Here is a 17231-nt window from a genome sequence, read left to right on the forward strand (position 1 = left end):
TTTTCCTTATTTATTTTTAATTTCACGGGACTTCTCTTTTTAGTTGTTGTAATTCTATTTGCCACCCATCTCTGTGCTTGTAACATACTAAAGGTTTGCCTAGTATTTTATTATTTCTTGTGCTGGCTTTGTCAAGTACTGTTATTTCATTGCAGGCATTGTGTGCTGGAGTTACATAGGATAGATATGATGGGTGTAACCTTTATAGCTGTGCACTGTGTGACCTGTGTTGAGAACAGCCATGTGAAATGTTGTGATATGAGGGGATGAACTTGTGCAGGAAGGGACAAAGATCTTTTAAGCTGCAGTGCTACAGTTAGGTTCAGGTCTGGATAAATCTCTGATAACTTCCTTCCCTTATTGGCATCACATTAAAGATGATGGTGAATCACTTCAACATTGCCCTCTGTCTTAAAGGGAGTGTGTCATCAGAAAATAACTTATTGTTTAAGGGTGCGTTCACACCTACAGGATCTGCAGCAGATCTGCAGCAGATTTGATGCTGTGTTCAGTTATTTAAATGAAATCTGCTGCAGAAAATCAGCTGCAGATCCTGTAGGTGTGAACGCACCATTAATAATAATTTTATGCAAGGGTGCCTTGACACGTAACGACTTGCAGCGAAAAATTCACTGCGAGTTTTGCAGCGACATCCGCTATGAGGTTAGGTCCTGGCAGGCTCCTGTGACTACATACAAGACTGCTGCGAGTATGTAATTCAGCCGCCCCCTTAACACCTTCATCGCTGTCGGTATACATTACCTGTCTCCTTGCTGCATGGGTTCCCGGCTTCCTGCTCTGCCACCATTACATCAGTGTGTTGCCCAACCACAGCCAGTGATCGGCTGGGCCAGAGAGCAGGAAGCCAGGACCCACACAGCAAGGAGACGGATAATGTATACCGACAGCACGGGAGCCAATTAAGGGGTTAAGGGGGCGGCTGAATTACATACTCGCAGCGGTCTTTCAGACTGCTGCTAGTATGTATTCACAGGGAGCTGCCAGGACCTTAACTCGCAGCGAGATTTCCACTGCGAGTCGTTATGTGTGAAGGCACCCTTAAACTGATTTTTGTTTTTTTATTTGGTTACCTTTTTCTAATTTTTGTATTTTCAGGAATGACCTGCTCAAAGGTCACAGATTACACTCATTGATGTTTCACATTTATCTCAAGGGGACAGAGTCTGTCTATTGTCATCTATATCCATAAGGCTTGCTGTAAAGCATTTTACTAAATGCTATTAAGAACAGCCCAGGCAAGATGGCAGCCCCCATAACAATGTACTAAATGTGGAATAAACAAAATTACAGTCATTAATATATACAGATTGCAATAGAAACATATTGAGATAAAAGAACAATTTTTAGTATCTGACTCTAATCAGTAAAAGAAAATTTAGGTGTCACATTCCCTTTAAATCCATGCAGACAATTAAACATAAATGACCATTTGTGAAGAGCTTAAAGGGAACCAATCACCCCGAAAATCAATGTAAAGACAAGGATATGTGCTGATAGATCACCCAGCACACTTCCCAAATATGCCCCTGTAACCTCTGTGCCCCCCTCAATGAGACAGTAATCTTACTTTCTTCTTGTCACGCGCTGTATGTAAATTTTTGCTAACTAGTCCGGGTGGGCGTATGTAGTCCTGGTGGGCGTATGTAGTCACGGTCCGTGGGCGTATCTACTCACGGTCCGGGGGCGTATGTAGTCGCGGTCTTCGGCTGTAATCACGCCCAGAGGGGCGTGATTCGGCGGCTTGCGGTCCAGTGACGTCATCCGGCGGCTTGCGTTCCGCGTCGCGGCCGCGCCGACGTGTTCGGGAACCCGCGCATGCGCAGTACGTCAGCGTCGTCTCCCGCCGTACTGCGCATGCGCGGGTTCCCGAACACGTCAGCGCGGCCGCGACGCGGAACGCAAGCCGCCGGATGACGTCACTGGACCGCAAGCCGCCGAATCACGCCCCTCTGGGCGTGATTACAGCCGAAGACCGCGACTACATACGCCCCCGGACCGTGAGTAGATACGCCCACGGACCGTGACTACATACGCCCACCAGGACTACATACGCCCACCCGGACTAGTTAGCAAAAATTTACATACAGCGCGTGACAAGAAGAAAGTAAGATTACTGTCTCATTGAGGGGGGCACAGAGGTTACAGGGGCATATTTGGGAAGTGTGCTGGGTGATCTATCAGCACATATCCTTGTCTTTACATCGATTTTCGGGGTGATTGGTTCCCTTTAATTTTTCAAAGATCATTGCATCTTTGACTTGTTCTGTATTAATAAACCCTTTATTATAAATTCCAGCAATAAAGAAAAAAAAAGTCCTGGGCAAGTTTGAATCTGTCTGTGTAGTGCACCCTAATTATATGTCTGTGACTTCAGGGGTAACCCAGAAACATGTCGAACATTTTTCTGCCCAGACGTTGTTTCTTCATTACTGGGATTTCACCTGGGCTTGAGATGCTTGTGTGTCGGTCAGAACAAGGACCGTGAACTGGACCTTACCTGAGTTTGCTTTATTATCAGTAGAGTGACCCATTCTAATCCTAATATTTTCTGTAACTATACCGTATTGTAGACATGTGTTATTATAGCCATACTGTAAGAATAACTCCTGAACCCACTATTATGTTAAAATTTTACTGTATGTCTCTCCGATCTCGCCGTGTGATCAGTGCTGTGCCTTTTCCCATTCTTCCACATAACAGCAACCAATGACAGTCGGCACAAAAAGTAGGCTTGCCTGATATTGTTAAGATGTGATTTCTTTTGCCAATTTAAGTTTACACCCCTGATCCCCAATCCAGTGTGTGTTTCTGCTTTTTCTGAATGCATCGGGTATAGGTAGATGATACAGAGTAAGGCTGGTTTCAGAGATGTGTAGTACAGACGTATTTTTTGTATTTGTGTTATGGCCCGACCTTAATGATCCAAACTGTAAGCATCAGACGGAGTTACCATGTTTTCTATCAGGTCATTAGTCCCAAGGTGGGGTCAGGACTTACCGTCATAATAAAGATGCAAAAGTGCTGTCAAAGTATCCACCTGATACCAACCTTAGGTAATTTTTATGATGCAGAATAGATAAAAACCAGTATTACTGGTAAGCGCTGCAAATAAATATTCTGAGTGCAACTAAGCATGTCAGAAATAGATGTACTCCAAACCAGTAGGGACATGCCACATTAAACATGATGCACATCCACAAATAAGAAAAAAAAAATATATTGTCGCTTTTGGTTTCTAATATAATGCAGAATAGGGCTTTTTTTTATGGGTAAGTGGTCAAGCTCTCTTTAAAAAGTTACTCATGGCTAAAGGACTGGGCTTGTAGGTTTGCATAGTGAGCAGACTTATCTGGCACAGCTTTAGACTATGTTCCCACTACATACTGTTAAGTGAAAACAATGTCCGGAATTAACAATCATGAATAGATAAGCGACTTAACAGTAGGAACCAAGCAAAGCTGGGAGAAGTTTCCCAGGACTGGATCCATCTTTACCCAGCACCTAGGGAGAAGCAGCCTGATGAGCAAATAGATTCCTACTGTAAATTCATCTATAATCATGAACATAAATTACTGTTTGCGCCTAACAGAACCTAGTTAGAACATAGCCTTAAAGCGAATTAACCAGGAAGTGGGCGGCGGTTTGAAACATGGATTGTGGCACTGGGATCTAAGCGCCAGTGCCGACCAGGTAGTATAAAAAATTTTTTTGCAGTAAGCAGTGGTACAACTCTTTGCAGATGTCCATATGCATATTTTTTTCAGCTTTTCTTTTGTAAAAGACCTTTTTAAAAAATAAACTTTAAAGTGACACTGTCACCCCCTTCTTGCATTCTGACTTCTCTACACAGATGTAAAGGGTAAATTTAGCAGTTTTCATACCTTATTTTGTGTCATACGTCAAAAGTGATCTTTTATCAACTGCAGATTGTGCTAAGAGGGCAGGGCTTCATGACAACAGTGCCACTTAGCCCCGCCCACAGCACCACAGTTGGTCCTGTCCCTCCGGGACGTCACCTACACATAGGCCCTAGAGGGGGTGGGGCCTAGACCTTTAGGCCAGCCTGTTCGAATGGTGGGGGTCTATGATGTCATGGAGGGCGGGGCCAAGTGGGGCTGTTGCCATGAAGCCCTGCCCTCTTAGCACAATCTGCAGTTGATAAAAGATGACTTTTTACTTGAACAAGCACCATGATGTATGATACAAAATAAGGTATGAAAACTGCTAAATTTACCTTTTACACCTGTGTAGTGAAGTCAGAATGTAAAAAGGTGGTGTCACTTTTTACGGGCGGCTTTACATGTAACAGATCCGCAGCTGATTTCGCACTGTGAATTCGAAGTGAAATCCGCTGCAGATCCTTAAATGTCATTTTCAATGAGATTCCATACTCGCAGTAGGGTTGTTCCGCCGCAGCGCACTGATTGGCTGAGAGCCTCTAAAGCAAGCCAGAGTGCAAACTGGTAATGTATGTCATTGATTGTCATCCTGCTGAGAGTATGGAATCTCATTGAAAATGACAGTTTAAGATCTGCAGCGGATTTAGCTGCAAACTTGCAGCGTGAAATCTGCTACAAATCTGTTGTGTGTGAACCCACCCTTAAAAAGTTGGGATTTCTATATAATACAGAAGGTCAAGAAGACTAAACCCCAAACAGTTAACTGCAAAGTGCGCATGTTAAAGGTTGTTTTGGTCATATAAGCACATGTGTTGAATTTACCACCTCTGGGAATCATCCTAACAAGGCTCACTTCGTGCAAAGCCTTAAATAAGTATCATATACCCAGAGTCCTCACATGTTTGTAGTCTGCATTCACTTACTAACAGATGGATGGTGGGTCACAGGAGGAATTCATTAGATTTGCAGATAGGATTTAGCACTTCCCATAATATATTACTTTAGTTTTCCTTTGGTGACATGCTGACCAAATTTTATCAGAGTGAATGCTTCTAAAATATTAGATCTTAATTTAGGGTGTGTTTACACAACTATTTTCAACAACCGTTATTTGATTCTCAAAATAGTGGTCATTGTTTTGAGGGTCAAATAACAGCTGTTTCACATATTATGGCGGCCGTCATTGTAATGACAGTCGTTGGTACATTATTTTGGTTCAGGTTGAATGATAGCCATTTTTTTTTTTTTTTTAAAGGTCTGTTGAATTTCATATAAAAGGCAGTGAAAGGATGGTGAATAAACAAAAAAAAAATACTGTGTGTGAACAACTTAAAATAAAGGCCCTATTACACCAAAAGATGTCTAACAGATCATCTTACAGGTTTTTTTCAGCCAAAGCCAAGAATGGATTTGAAAAGAGGAGAAATCTCAGTCTTATCTTTACGACCTGTTCTCTGTTTATAGTCCGTTCCTGACTTTGGCAAAAAAAAAAAAAAATATATGTCCGATAACACTGGTCAACAGCCAAAAAGGTTCCAACATGAAAACAGTTGAACTTAACTAATTTTGGGGTGTTGAGTAGAGATGCGCGAACCGTCGGACTTTTGGTCCGACGGCATCTGCGCTCGATCGTAATGCCTGCGATCCCGGGTGCATACTTGCGATCCTGTGAATATGCGGCCAGAATATTCCAGGGAATGGATATCCTGGCCATATATTCCGGGGATCACAACTATGCACTCAGGATGGCAGGCATCACGATCGAGAAAACTGCTTTCGGACAAAAAGTCCGAAAGGTTCGCTCATCTCTAGTGCTGAGATCGAAAATGATGTTCAAATTTTGAAATTGGCTCTAATTTTCAAAATATAGACGTACTTCTGTACTGTACTTCTCACAGCCTGTGATACAATACTAGGAAAAGTTTGCATCATCAGTATTGCATCATCAACTGGTATATTGCATCATCTTAGCATGACCAATAGTTATGGTATAAGGCTAGGTTCACACCACATTTTTGCTATCCGTGTTTTTCATCCGTTTGTTGCAAAAAAACGGATGAAAAAAAACAGATGCATTTGTGTGCATCCATTTTGATCTGCTTTTCCATTGACTTCCGTTATCCTTTAGCCATTGAATAAGGACCTACATTCCAGAGTTCAATAAACAGAATTAATTTGTAAAAATTCTTGGATATGCCTGTAATTTGTAGTTGTTTTCAGCTAGAACTAAGTTTCCTATAAATATATTTCAAAAGTTTATGAACAGTAAACTTGCTTCCTTATGAGTGCAGAAGTAATAAATATGTCGGCTATTATACCGTATTCTATACAATTCACAAAACAGTAACATGAGAACTCTTCCATATCATAGAAACTAGAGCCAATTAACATTTTTCCTTGTGGTATTTGAATTCAGCACATAAAGATCATTAAGAAATGGTTAATTTTATTTTTAACCAAACAACTTTTGAAAATTTGTTGGCCAGTGTAATCTGTCAGACGTCTTTTGGTGTAATAGAGCCCTAACAGTTCCTGTTCACTGAATGACCACTGCAAATGAATGTCATGAACATTTGACGGCTGCTGTTATTCAATGCATTGTGTGGACTAACAGCTGTTTTTCCATAGACTTCAATGGGAACCAATGCATACTGGTGAGTAGGGATGGTCCGAACTGAGTTCGGTTCGGGTTCGTACGAACCCGAACCCTCGGTAATGATTCCCGCTGTCTGCCTGCTCCGTGGAGCGGGCGGATCCAGCGGGAGGACCGCCTGGAAAACTGGGATACAGCCATAGCCATAGGCTGTATCCTAGTTTTCCAGGCGTTACTCCCGCTGGATCCGCCCGCTCCATGGAGTGGGCAGACAGCGGGAGTCTGCTGCCGAGCGTCCGGGTTCATACGAACCCGAACCTCGGCAGGTTCGGACCATCCATACTGGTGAGTGCCACAGCTTCATTTACTTTTCTGAAGAAGATTGTATCACTTGTTGAGCACCACCAACAATAGTAAGGACCCTATTACTTGGAGCAATAATCTTCAGAATCAGGCCGATTCGGCAGATCATCTGTGTAACAAAGGGAACGATCGGCCAATGACAACAATCATGGCCTGATCGTGTCTTTAGGTCCAGACCTAAAATCATCAGCCGCCAGGCCCGCATTGATACGTGTAATAGCGATGCACAGCTGATGACTGTGTAAAAGAAAAAAGAAAAAAATAATAAACTATACGTACCTCTCTATGCTCCCTAATATCCTGCTACCTTTACCTGCTCCCTGCAGTGTCAGGCCGCTGAACCAGTCACTGGGATAGTGCCTTGGCCTGTCACTTCAGACACTATGGGGAGCGGGCTAAAGCTGGCAGGACATTAGGGAGCGCGGAGTGGTATATATAGTTTATTATTTTACAAGGACTGCATGGACATTGCAAACGTATGAGAGTTATGTTGAAGTTGCCAAAACAAAACCCTGACACGTAACCAACAGACATAGCTCAAACATTTAGAGAGTTTTACAGTGCTCTATATAGCTTGAAAGGTTCTCTAGCTGACATGCCCCCATCTGACCTTAAAAATAGGATTGACATCCATTCCTCAGCACTCCCCACATTGCCATCAATCAGATATAGTTGAGGACTTAGAGACACCATTTTCTGACAAAGATTTAGCTGCAGTCATCAAAGTAAAGAGAAGCCAGGGACAATGATAACAACCTTTTGTTATTGTCCCATGTCTAAAAAACACTCTTTATGTCTGGTCTCGGTGGACAGAAAAGGCATTTGATCATTTTAAGTGGTCATTTCTGCAAGCGACCTCATAACAAAATAGGACTAAGCGAGAGAAATACAATGTTTGCTTTTTATAACAACCCTACAGCTCGGGTAAAGGTTAATTGTGTTCTCTCAAATCCATTTTCTCTAGTGAATGGTATGCTTTACATAGTTGACATGGAACACTTGGCAGTAGCCTTGTGTTCTTCTCAGACATACAGAGTGTTTAGATGATGTGCATGCAACATAAACTCACAATATACGCTGAAAACTTGCTACTGTACATATGAAGCCCTGTAATAGCCTTTCCACTTCTCCAAGATTGTGAACTTTTTGGCCAGGTCAGGCTCCACTTTATGTCCGTGCAGATTCCGCCGTCCGCCCAAATAAATGACGTGTAATAGAGAGAATGATCAGCCAATTAAATGATCATCAGCTCATCGTTTCTTTAGATATTAACTTACCTTACCACATTCCCTGGTGTCCTGGCGCCTTCCCCAGTCTCTGCAGCTCTGCCTTCCGCTCCCTCTCTGAGGACAGTAGCAATTTCTGGCCTGATGTTTGCTCTTCTGCCACCCTAACCTTGTTCAACCACATGTTTCCCAACCAGCTACTTAGCTTCTCTAGCTTTTTGGCGCTCCTTGCTCTGATTTTTTATATTCAGTATCACTCTGTTAGCCTTGCAAGCATCTTAGTATTACATTTTAAAAGTGAGTGTGCGTCTAATTTGGACTGTAGAAGCAAATTGTGTGAAATTATATCTCACAGCACTATGTAGTAGCCCTATTTCACGGAACGATTATTGTTCATAGACTCGCTCCAAAGACCGCTCGTTAACGAGCACTTAACGATTTTTTTAAGCGAACGATAACACATAATACGTGTGGGAACGTGAACGATATCTGTAGTTTAACGATTTTTTTGCGGTCGTTACATTACGTTTAAAACGTGGGGAAATGTAGGTAGACATTTCAAGAATGACTGAAAGATTTTTTATTCAACGAAAAGATTAGCGAATTATTGTTGAAAGACCAATGATTTTTTTTTCGACATGTTGAAAAAAAATAGTGAACGACTCAACGACTATAACGCTGTTGTCGTTCGTTCGTTTACAGCTATTCCACAGAACGAATATCGTTAACGAGCGGTCGTTTGAACGATTTTATGAACGATAATCGTTTGAAAAAGTTCCGTGGAATAGTGCCTTAAGGAGAGCTTTATGGAGCTGTGTGTGTAGGACCACTCAGTAGGGGAACAGAAGAGAGGTGAGCTTTGGTAACTAGAGAGGGACCAAGGACCATACTGCAATGCACTGCTTGGTAATACAGCTGCTTTCTGTTGACATGATCCCTGGGGACTGGCCACAAAGGGCGACAAGATCAGAGCTGCAGAGAGGTAAAGAAATGGGCTTAAAAGAGTGACTGTTATTTCAGAAAGCCACAGTTGTTAGAATAGTGGGGCATATTATTCAAAGGGTGTTGTTGTTTTTTTTTTTTTTTTTCTTATTTCGTGGGACAAGCAATTTTAAGTGTCACTGCTGTTATAACAAATAACTTTTGACATGTCATAGTGACATTTCAAAAGTTTTGATCAGTCCGGGTCTGAGTGTTCAGACCCGTACCCATCGGAAAATAGAACGGGGAGAGGAGCGCAGCCACAGCGCTCTTAGTATAAAGAAAAAATAATAATAATTAAAAAAGTCAAGCACCACAGGAGCCCATTATAACTCTGACTCTTCTTTTTAATTCGGAGTGGAGAGTGGTACAGGTCTGAACACTCAGACCCGAACCAATCAAAACTTTCTATAACGTTTTTTATAACGACAGGTACACTTTATGGATAATATTTGTCTAGGGGGCTGCTCAGAATTATCATGCATATGGTGCCATTTATATAAATTTGACATTATTCCATTTCCATTTTGGAAAGATTATTACAAATATAGTATAGCTTTGCCCTGGTGTCTTTATATTACTGCTTGATATAATATAAGGTTGTGTTCAAACATAGGTGTTTTTGTCGTGAAATTGTGCCAAAAAATGACATTTACCCAAATTATGGTATAATAGCTTCAAAACACAATGTGCGAACAGCTGCAAGGACAGATATGCTCATGATTTATTTGTAACATTCTCTGCTCTTGGAGCCTTGAGCCTCTGGGACTCCCGATCTTGGGAGTGATAGGGTTGCAGTATTGATTTAGTACTGTGAGGTGTTTTTAAACTTTCCCTACACACCAATACTCCTGACTACTTAGCTGTAGCTGGCCCTATTACCTGAGTGCAGCTGTCCTGCAGTTCCATGAACAGCAAGTGGCCGGCGTGCCGCTGTGCAAGAAAAAACAGTAAAGGGGAAGCAGAGGTAAAGCAGTGCTTCAGACCTTACATTCATAGAGTAGGTTGGGGTCCTAGAGGCTAGGACCTCGCTGTTAATAAAGTAATGGTGCAATAAAATAATAAGCTGCCACTATTAGATGGAAGCGACCCTTTCTATATAAAAATGTTACATGTTCTTTTTCAGTTCTGCTAATGCCACTCCAGAGTTTGAAGGTCGTGGAGGAGAAGAGCTTGGCACAGAGATTGCTAACATGCTATATAAAATATTTGATAACAAGAGCAGCATTGACCTTGGATCGCTCTGCATTTTGCCTGGTGAGCACTGCTGGGTCCTTTACGTGGATGTGCTGGTGAGTGAGACACATATTGGTCTATACCTTTTATATATGAATATGTCTTATGTTAGGGGGGATATTTTTTATTGGTTCAGGGAAGAAAGAGCGCTGCACCTCACACCTATGGCTGACACTAGTGCCTCTCGGCTGCATAAAAAACATCAGAATTGATCAAGCCACACTGCCCCATGTACCGCGTGCAGGTATCTGATACACATGGGTCCCTACACTATGTGTGACGTGGCCCCCCTTCTCTGCTTGCGCACGTTTTGCAGGGATTGTGGTCGCTTACCGGCACAGTGATGTTTTTTGGTAAGGGACTCATGTGTATCAGAAGACCTGCACGTGGTACATGAGGCAATATGGTTTGGCCAAATTATATACTAACTTCTGATGTTGGTTTTAAATATAGCTGAATAAGCTTTCGTGTCAGCCATGGGTGCGATGTGCAGCCATTTCTGTCTTTTTGGCTTGTGCATATTTTTTATTGGGAAGCCCGGAAGTACTTGAATAGGAATGCTGAAATCCCAGGCCATAGTGTGAGAACTGATCGTATGCAGTAACCCCTTTATGACAAAGCATTTTTCAATTGTTGCCTTTAAAAGGCCTTTTCATTTTTATTTAACAAACCTATATAAGAGCTTGGTTTTGCAGGACAGGGTGTACTTTCTATTGACACCATCTTTAGGGACATATCAGTTTTTGATCGAAGCAAAACTAGCAAAATACATCAAGTCTGGTGTAGTCGTCTTCATTTTTATTAATATAGCATTCACCAATTGGGGAAAATAATGAGATAATATAGTTCAGGTTGCTACCAATGTGGTGTTTTAGGATATGTGTATATATTATAGATTATACTGTTTTTTTCTTTTTGAATAATACTTTTTTATGTTTTATATAAAAATTATTTTGTTAGTGGAAATTTAGTTGTATTTTTTGTGGGAGGGGGGGGTGAGTAATTTGTGTGTGTACATACATATATATATATATATATATATATATATATATATATATATATATATATATAATTTTGAAGAAAAAAAACCTTTAAAGGGGTAGTGCGACTTTTAACTTTTATTCGCTAAATAACACACATTACAAAGTTATACAACTTTGTAATGTGTGTTGTTTAAGTGAATGGCCCCCCTTCCCCATGTTCCCCCCCACCCCGGAAGTGTGGTGCATTATACTTACATATTCGCTGTTGACCCTGGCTGCCATCTTGGGTCGATGACGTCCTCTTCGGGAGGCTGCCTGGACCGCTCCAGCCCTCCCTCATGCGGCCCCCCCCCTCTGCCGCAATCATCAGCTGCTCAGCTGCCATTCCTGTGTTAATCCTACTGCAAACGTAGAATTCAATTAGAAACTGGATGTTAACATCTTAACATCAAGTCCCTATTTCAGGCTGGGTTTCCTCATATGCATTCAGAATGTATTCTAAAAGCTGTGAAAACCATGCCCTCCCCCCAGTTCCCACACTATGGCCAGAATCATCAGCAACATTGCACAGCTATTGGTAGGAGACATGGCGGTGTGATTTACACTGCATTCAGATTTGGGAAACTCAGTGGAAACTTGGCCTCATATCTAGAGATGAGGGAATTTACTTTACAAACAAAACGAACCCGTTAGCTTGCTCTGCTCTTTCTTATACACTGGCTGCCTTTGATCTCTGTCGAGCTCACTGCCACTTAACCCCGGGTGCCTGGAAAAGCTAAATCCAGTCCTGAGAAACTTGTCCCAGTTTCTTAGGACTGGATCCAGCTTTTCCAGGCACCTGGGGTGTAGAGGCACAGAAATCAAAGGCAGTTGGCGTATAAGCAGAGTGCTGAGCAAACAAACCAATTTGCTTAGTTTTTAATGTAAATTTGCATCCTATTGATGAGCAGTATGGTTACACCCAGTTGTCAATTTATAAAGACCAGCCTGCCGCTTCAGCAGATTATTGCTCTGTGTCCTAAAGACAAGAGCTGATCATTAGCTGATCGTTGTCTTTTTAGGCTGCGTTCACACTATGTATATTTCAGTCAGTATATGTATACTTCAGTCAGTATATTTCAGTCAGTATTGCAACCAAAACCAGGAGTGGATTAAAAACACAGAAAGGATCTGTTCACACAATGTTGAAATTGAGTATATGGCCGCCATTTAATGGCAAATATTTGCTGTTATTTTAAAACAACGGCCGTTATATTGAAATAATGGCCGTTATTTACTGTTATATGGCGGCCATCCACTCAATTTCAACATTGTGTGAACATATTCTTTCTTTTTTTTTAATCAACTCCTGGTTTTGGTTGCAATACTGACTGAAATATACTGACTGAAATATACGTAGTGTGAACGCAGCCCCAACATGTAAAATCACCCACCAGGTGCGCATCACCAAGTTTAATGTTAAGGCCCTATTCCATGGAACGATTATTGGCCGTTACGGCCGATAATCGACCCGTGGAATAGAAGGCAACGATCAGCCGACATCGTTCATGTCGGCTGATCGTTGAAGTTGTTTGTCTTTCAACATGTTGAAAGTCAAACGAGTTATATCGCAGTGATCTGCTGCCACCGCTCCGCTGTATCCTATGGGCTGACCGGACGATCAGCAATCACTTGGGCAGCGACTCGCTCGCTCACTGCAGCCCTGTGTAATAGCGGTGGCAGTGAGCAGGGAACGAGGAGCAAACGAGCATTGACAGCACTCGTTTGCTCCTCAGAGTTGGGCCGTGGAATACGGCCTTTAGTGATGCGTAGCTGACAGCTGATGCAAGGGTAAAGAATCTAATAAAGATCACACTTGCCTGTGCAGAGCCTGGCTTGCTCTTGTGTTCCTTGATCACCGCACTCTCATCCTGCACTTCCAAACCTGTCTCTCAACTGACAGGCCACTCAGCCAATCACTGGCTGTGGTGTTGTGTCGTTGTGGCCAGGGTTTTGAAGTCCTCAAGGCGGCTTCAGTGAGTTGGGAAAACAGGAACAGGGAGGGAGAACATCGGGGGAGCCTGGGCTGGAAAGTATATCTCTGTATTACATTTACACCAAAGCAAGGGCTGTACAGACATCGCTAACAATGAAAATGATAGCCATTTACAGTGTGGGGTCAGACCATGTAATACTCTAAAACTGGCCATACACATAAGATTCCCTGCCCCCCCCCCCATGATTTATGAGTAGGGAGGTAAGAGGGAGCCTCTGAAAGCACTTTATCTTCCAGAGTACCTATCTTTATTAGAAAATAAGAGCTGCTGCAGCCTCATTCCCTCTTTCCTACACCCTTCCCTCTTCTCTGCATTGTCTGTTATGGTGTTACTGCAGACTGAAGAAACAGGCCAAAATATCTGCTCAGCTAATGGACTCTCTATGCAGATTTCCTTCTCAAAAGGGGTATTACATTTTAAGTTTCTGCAAAGAGATAGGGCTGTAGATAATATTATGAAGGGTGTATTTTGTTTGTCATGTAAATAATATAACAATAATATAGGCACATTTCCCCTTTTTATTCTTCCTCTTGCATCTGATGTCTTTCATCCTTCAAGAAACATCTAATTTTCAGTGATTAAAGTTCTTGTAAAAGGCCCTTTGTTCTTCTATAAAGGGCTTGATTTAAGCCCTCAGCAATTAGGAGACCGTTCACATTACTAATTACCTCCTGACTAATTGTTCATTGTCTGCTCTGGTGACTGGCACTGCAACACTGATGTCATTTCACAGTTCTGTCTAAATAGGAGAATAACATGAGACATTTTTTTTTCTACAAGGATATTCTCAAGTTCTCATTTGGTGTGGGAAGCTGCCTTACCTAGTCATTACCTGTAAGATAACTCATTGAGGTCCTTTTTTTTTTTTTTTTTTTGCAGTTACTGGAGTGTGGTGGTAACTTGTTTGACACCATTTCTATAGCAGTAAAGGCAGCACTGTTCAATACCAGGTAAGATTACTAGCTTGCTTCCTTGATTTGACTTATTCATTGTTTCCTCTCAATATTCATTAAATAAAACAAGTGTCGCTGTATCATAAATGGCCACTTCGCTCACCTGATCCTCACCCTGTGTGACCTCTGGTAATGGGGTTTCTTGAAGAACCAAGTATACAGCCCCTATTACATGGGGCAATGTTGAGAGCAAGGGAGTGCCGACCTGTCAGGTAAGCACTCACTTGCTCCTTGTTCCACTGCTGGTACTATTACACGTGCCGACTGCCCGTGGGTAAGCGCAGGTGGGCTGCCCTGGCGACCGTCTGATTGTCTGGGCAGCCCAATGGAGACAGCGGCGGTCTGCTGCCGACGCTCCTGTTACCTGGAGTGGTGGCAGCAGATCGTTAACAGGCTGATCGTTGTCATTTCAACCTGTTGAAAGACAACGATCAGCCGGCATCATGCATGTTGGTTGATCGTTGTCTTCTATTACAACGATTATCGGCCATAACAGTCGATATCAACCGATAATCGCTCTGTGTAATAGGACCTTACCATAACAGATGACATCAGTGTCACATTTGAAGGACGGCATACTCCTGCCATGAGCTATGAGTCTCTCACTGTTATTTGATCCCTCATGTGACTTAAAGGAGAAGTCCGGCCAAAACTATTTTTTAATATGTTATTACTAATGGAAAGTTAGACAAATTTCTAATGTACATTAATTATGGGAAATGCACATATAGGGCTATTTCCCTTAATTCAGTAGATCAGGGAGACTTCAGATTCTCTAAAAAAAAAGGTGACGTCACGAACCGGGGGTGTAATTACAATGGTTCGACAGCAGGGGCGCATTTTATATAGAAGTCAATGAGTACCATTGACTTCTATATATAGTGCGCCCCTGCTGGACACTCCATTGGAATTACAATGGAAGTGTATGTAAGTGTATGATACAGTATGTTTTTTATTGAATATATTTATGGAATACTTTGGGGAGCAAGTGTCCTTGCTCCCCAAAGTAATCCATAAATGTAATCAGTCAGTACATTAGGAAGGCACTGAGCCGGGAGGGAGAGAAGTGCATCTACCTCCCCCCTCCCTCCCTGCTCGGTGCTGCTGCTGCTTCCACGTATGCACAGTACTACTCCCCCATTATCTGCTCATCTTATAAGCAGATAATGGGGGAGTAGTACCTGTGCTATCACCATAACGAACGCCGCCGCCGCACCGCTGCTTGTCACAAGGGATTCAGGATGCCCCCTCCGCCGCTCTTCCGCTTCCTCCTCCCAGCTAAGAAGTTCTAGCTATCCCGCCGCTTACCGCCTCTCTCTGTCGCTGCTCTCTGCGCCCAGATACCGCTTCCCGGTCCGCACTGCATGCCGGCCGGGAACAGGAAGCACAGGGAGCGCCGTGCTTCCTGTTCCCGGCCGGCATGCAGTGCGGACCAGGAAGCGGTATGTGGGCGCAGAGAGCAGCGACAGAGAGAGGCGTTAAGTGGCGGGATAGCTAGAACACTGTTTATTTAACACTGGTTAGGGGGTATGTGTCTCTGAAAGTTCATTGTGGAGGTCTCTGCAGGTCTCATATCACATACTTATCTTCATCTGTTGTAAAAAACCCAAGAGCATTAGGCTCACTATGGAAAGCCATTTGCTGGATGTTATTGGTATGACCACCCTGATGTCTCTTAGTGCCGTTCACTGTTTATCACGTCTATGTCTGTTACACAGGGATTATCACACAACTTTCTTTTTTTTTTTCTTTTTTTTACCGAAACGCCTCTACAGGTCCTTCTCAAAAAATTAGCATATAGTGCTAAAGCTCATTATTTTCCATAATGTAATGATAAAAATTAAACTTACATATAGTTTAGAATCATTGCACACCAACTGAAATATTTCAGGTCTTTTATTGTTTTAATACTGATGATTTTGGCATACAGCTCATGAAAACTCAAAAATCCTATCTCAAAAAATTAGCATATTTCATCCAACCAATAAAAGAAAAGTGTTTTTAATTAAAAAAAAGTCAACCTTCAAATAATTATGTTCGGTTATGCACTCAATACTTGGTCGGGAATCCTTTTGCAGAAATGACTGCTTCAATGCGGCAATGTGGCATGGAGGCAATCAGCCTGTGGCACTGCTCAGGTGTTATGGAGGCCCAGGATGCTTTGATAGCGGCCTTAAGCTCATCCAGAGTGTTGGGTCTTGCGTCTCTCAACTTTCTCTTCACAATATCCCACAGATTCTCTATGGGGTTCAGGTCAGGAGAGTTGTCAGGCCAATTGAGCACACTAACACCATGGTCAGTAAACCATTTACCAGTGGTTTTGGCACTGTGAGCAGGTGCCAGGTCATGCTGAAAAATGAAATCTTCATCTCCATAAAGTTTTTCAGCCGATGGAAGCATGAAGTGCTCCAAAATCTCCTGCTAGCTAGCTGCATTGACCCTGCCCTTGATAAAACACAGTGGACCAATACCTGCAGCTGACATGGCACCCCAGACCATCACTGACTGTGGGTACTTGACACTGGACTTCAAGCATTTTGGCATTTCTTCTCCCCAGTCTTCCTCCAGACTCTTACACCTTGATTTCCGAATGACATGCAAAATTTGCTTTCATCAGACAAAAGTACTTGGGACCACTGAGCACTGCTTCTCTGTAGCCCAGGTCAGGCGCTGCCGCTGTTTCTGGTTCAAAAGTGGCTTGACCTGGGTAATGCGGCACCTGTAGCCCATTTCCTGCACACGCCTGTGCACAGTGGCTCTGGATGTTTCTACTCCAGACTCAGTCCACTGCTTCCGTAGGTCCATCAAGGTCTGGAATCGGTCCTTCTCCACAATCTTCCTCAGGGTCCGGTCACCTCTTCACGTTGTGCAGCGTTTTCTGCCACATTTTTTCCTTCCCACAGACTTCCCATTGAGGTGCCTTGATACAGCACTCTGGGA

The 17231-nt window shown here is 42.7% G+C and overlaps 1 protein-coding gene across 2 annotated transcripts in view; it reads left to right on the forward strand.

The window, feature by feature from the left end:
* The window catches only part of EXOSC7 (exosome component 7), a 39252-nt gene that overhangs the window by 10282 nt on the left and 11739 nt on the right, over nt 1-17231 (forward strand). For both annotated transcript variants that reach the window (XM_069958379.1, XM_069958380.1), the window contains exons 4-5: nt 10210-10375; nt 14218-14288. In XM_069958379.1, the coding sequence (XP_069814480.1) occupies nt 10210-10375; nt 14218-14288 (237 nt within the window). The remainder of the gene's footprint in view (nt 1-10209; nt 10376-14217; nt 14289-17231) is intronic.

Source organism: Dendropsophus ebraccatus, chromosome 2, assembly GCF_027789765.1.
Source record: "Dendropsophus ebraccatus isolate aDenEbr1 chromosome 2, aDenEbr1.pat, whole genome shotgun sequence".
NCBI classification, from domain to species: domain Eukaryota; kingdom Metazoa; phylum Chordata; class Amphibia; order Anura; family Hylidae; genus Dendropsophus; species Dendropsophus ebraccatus.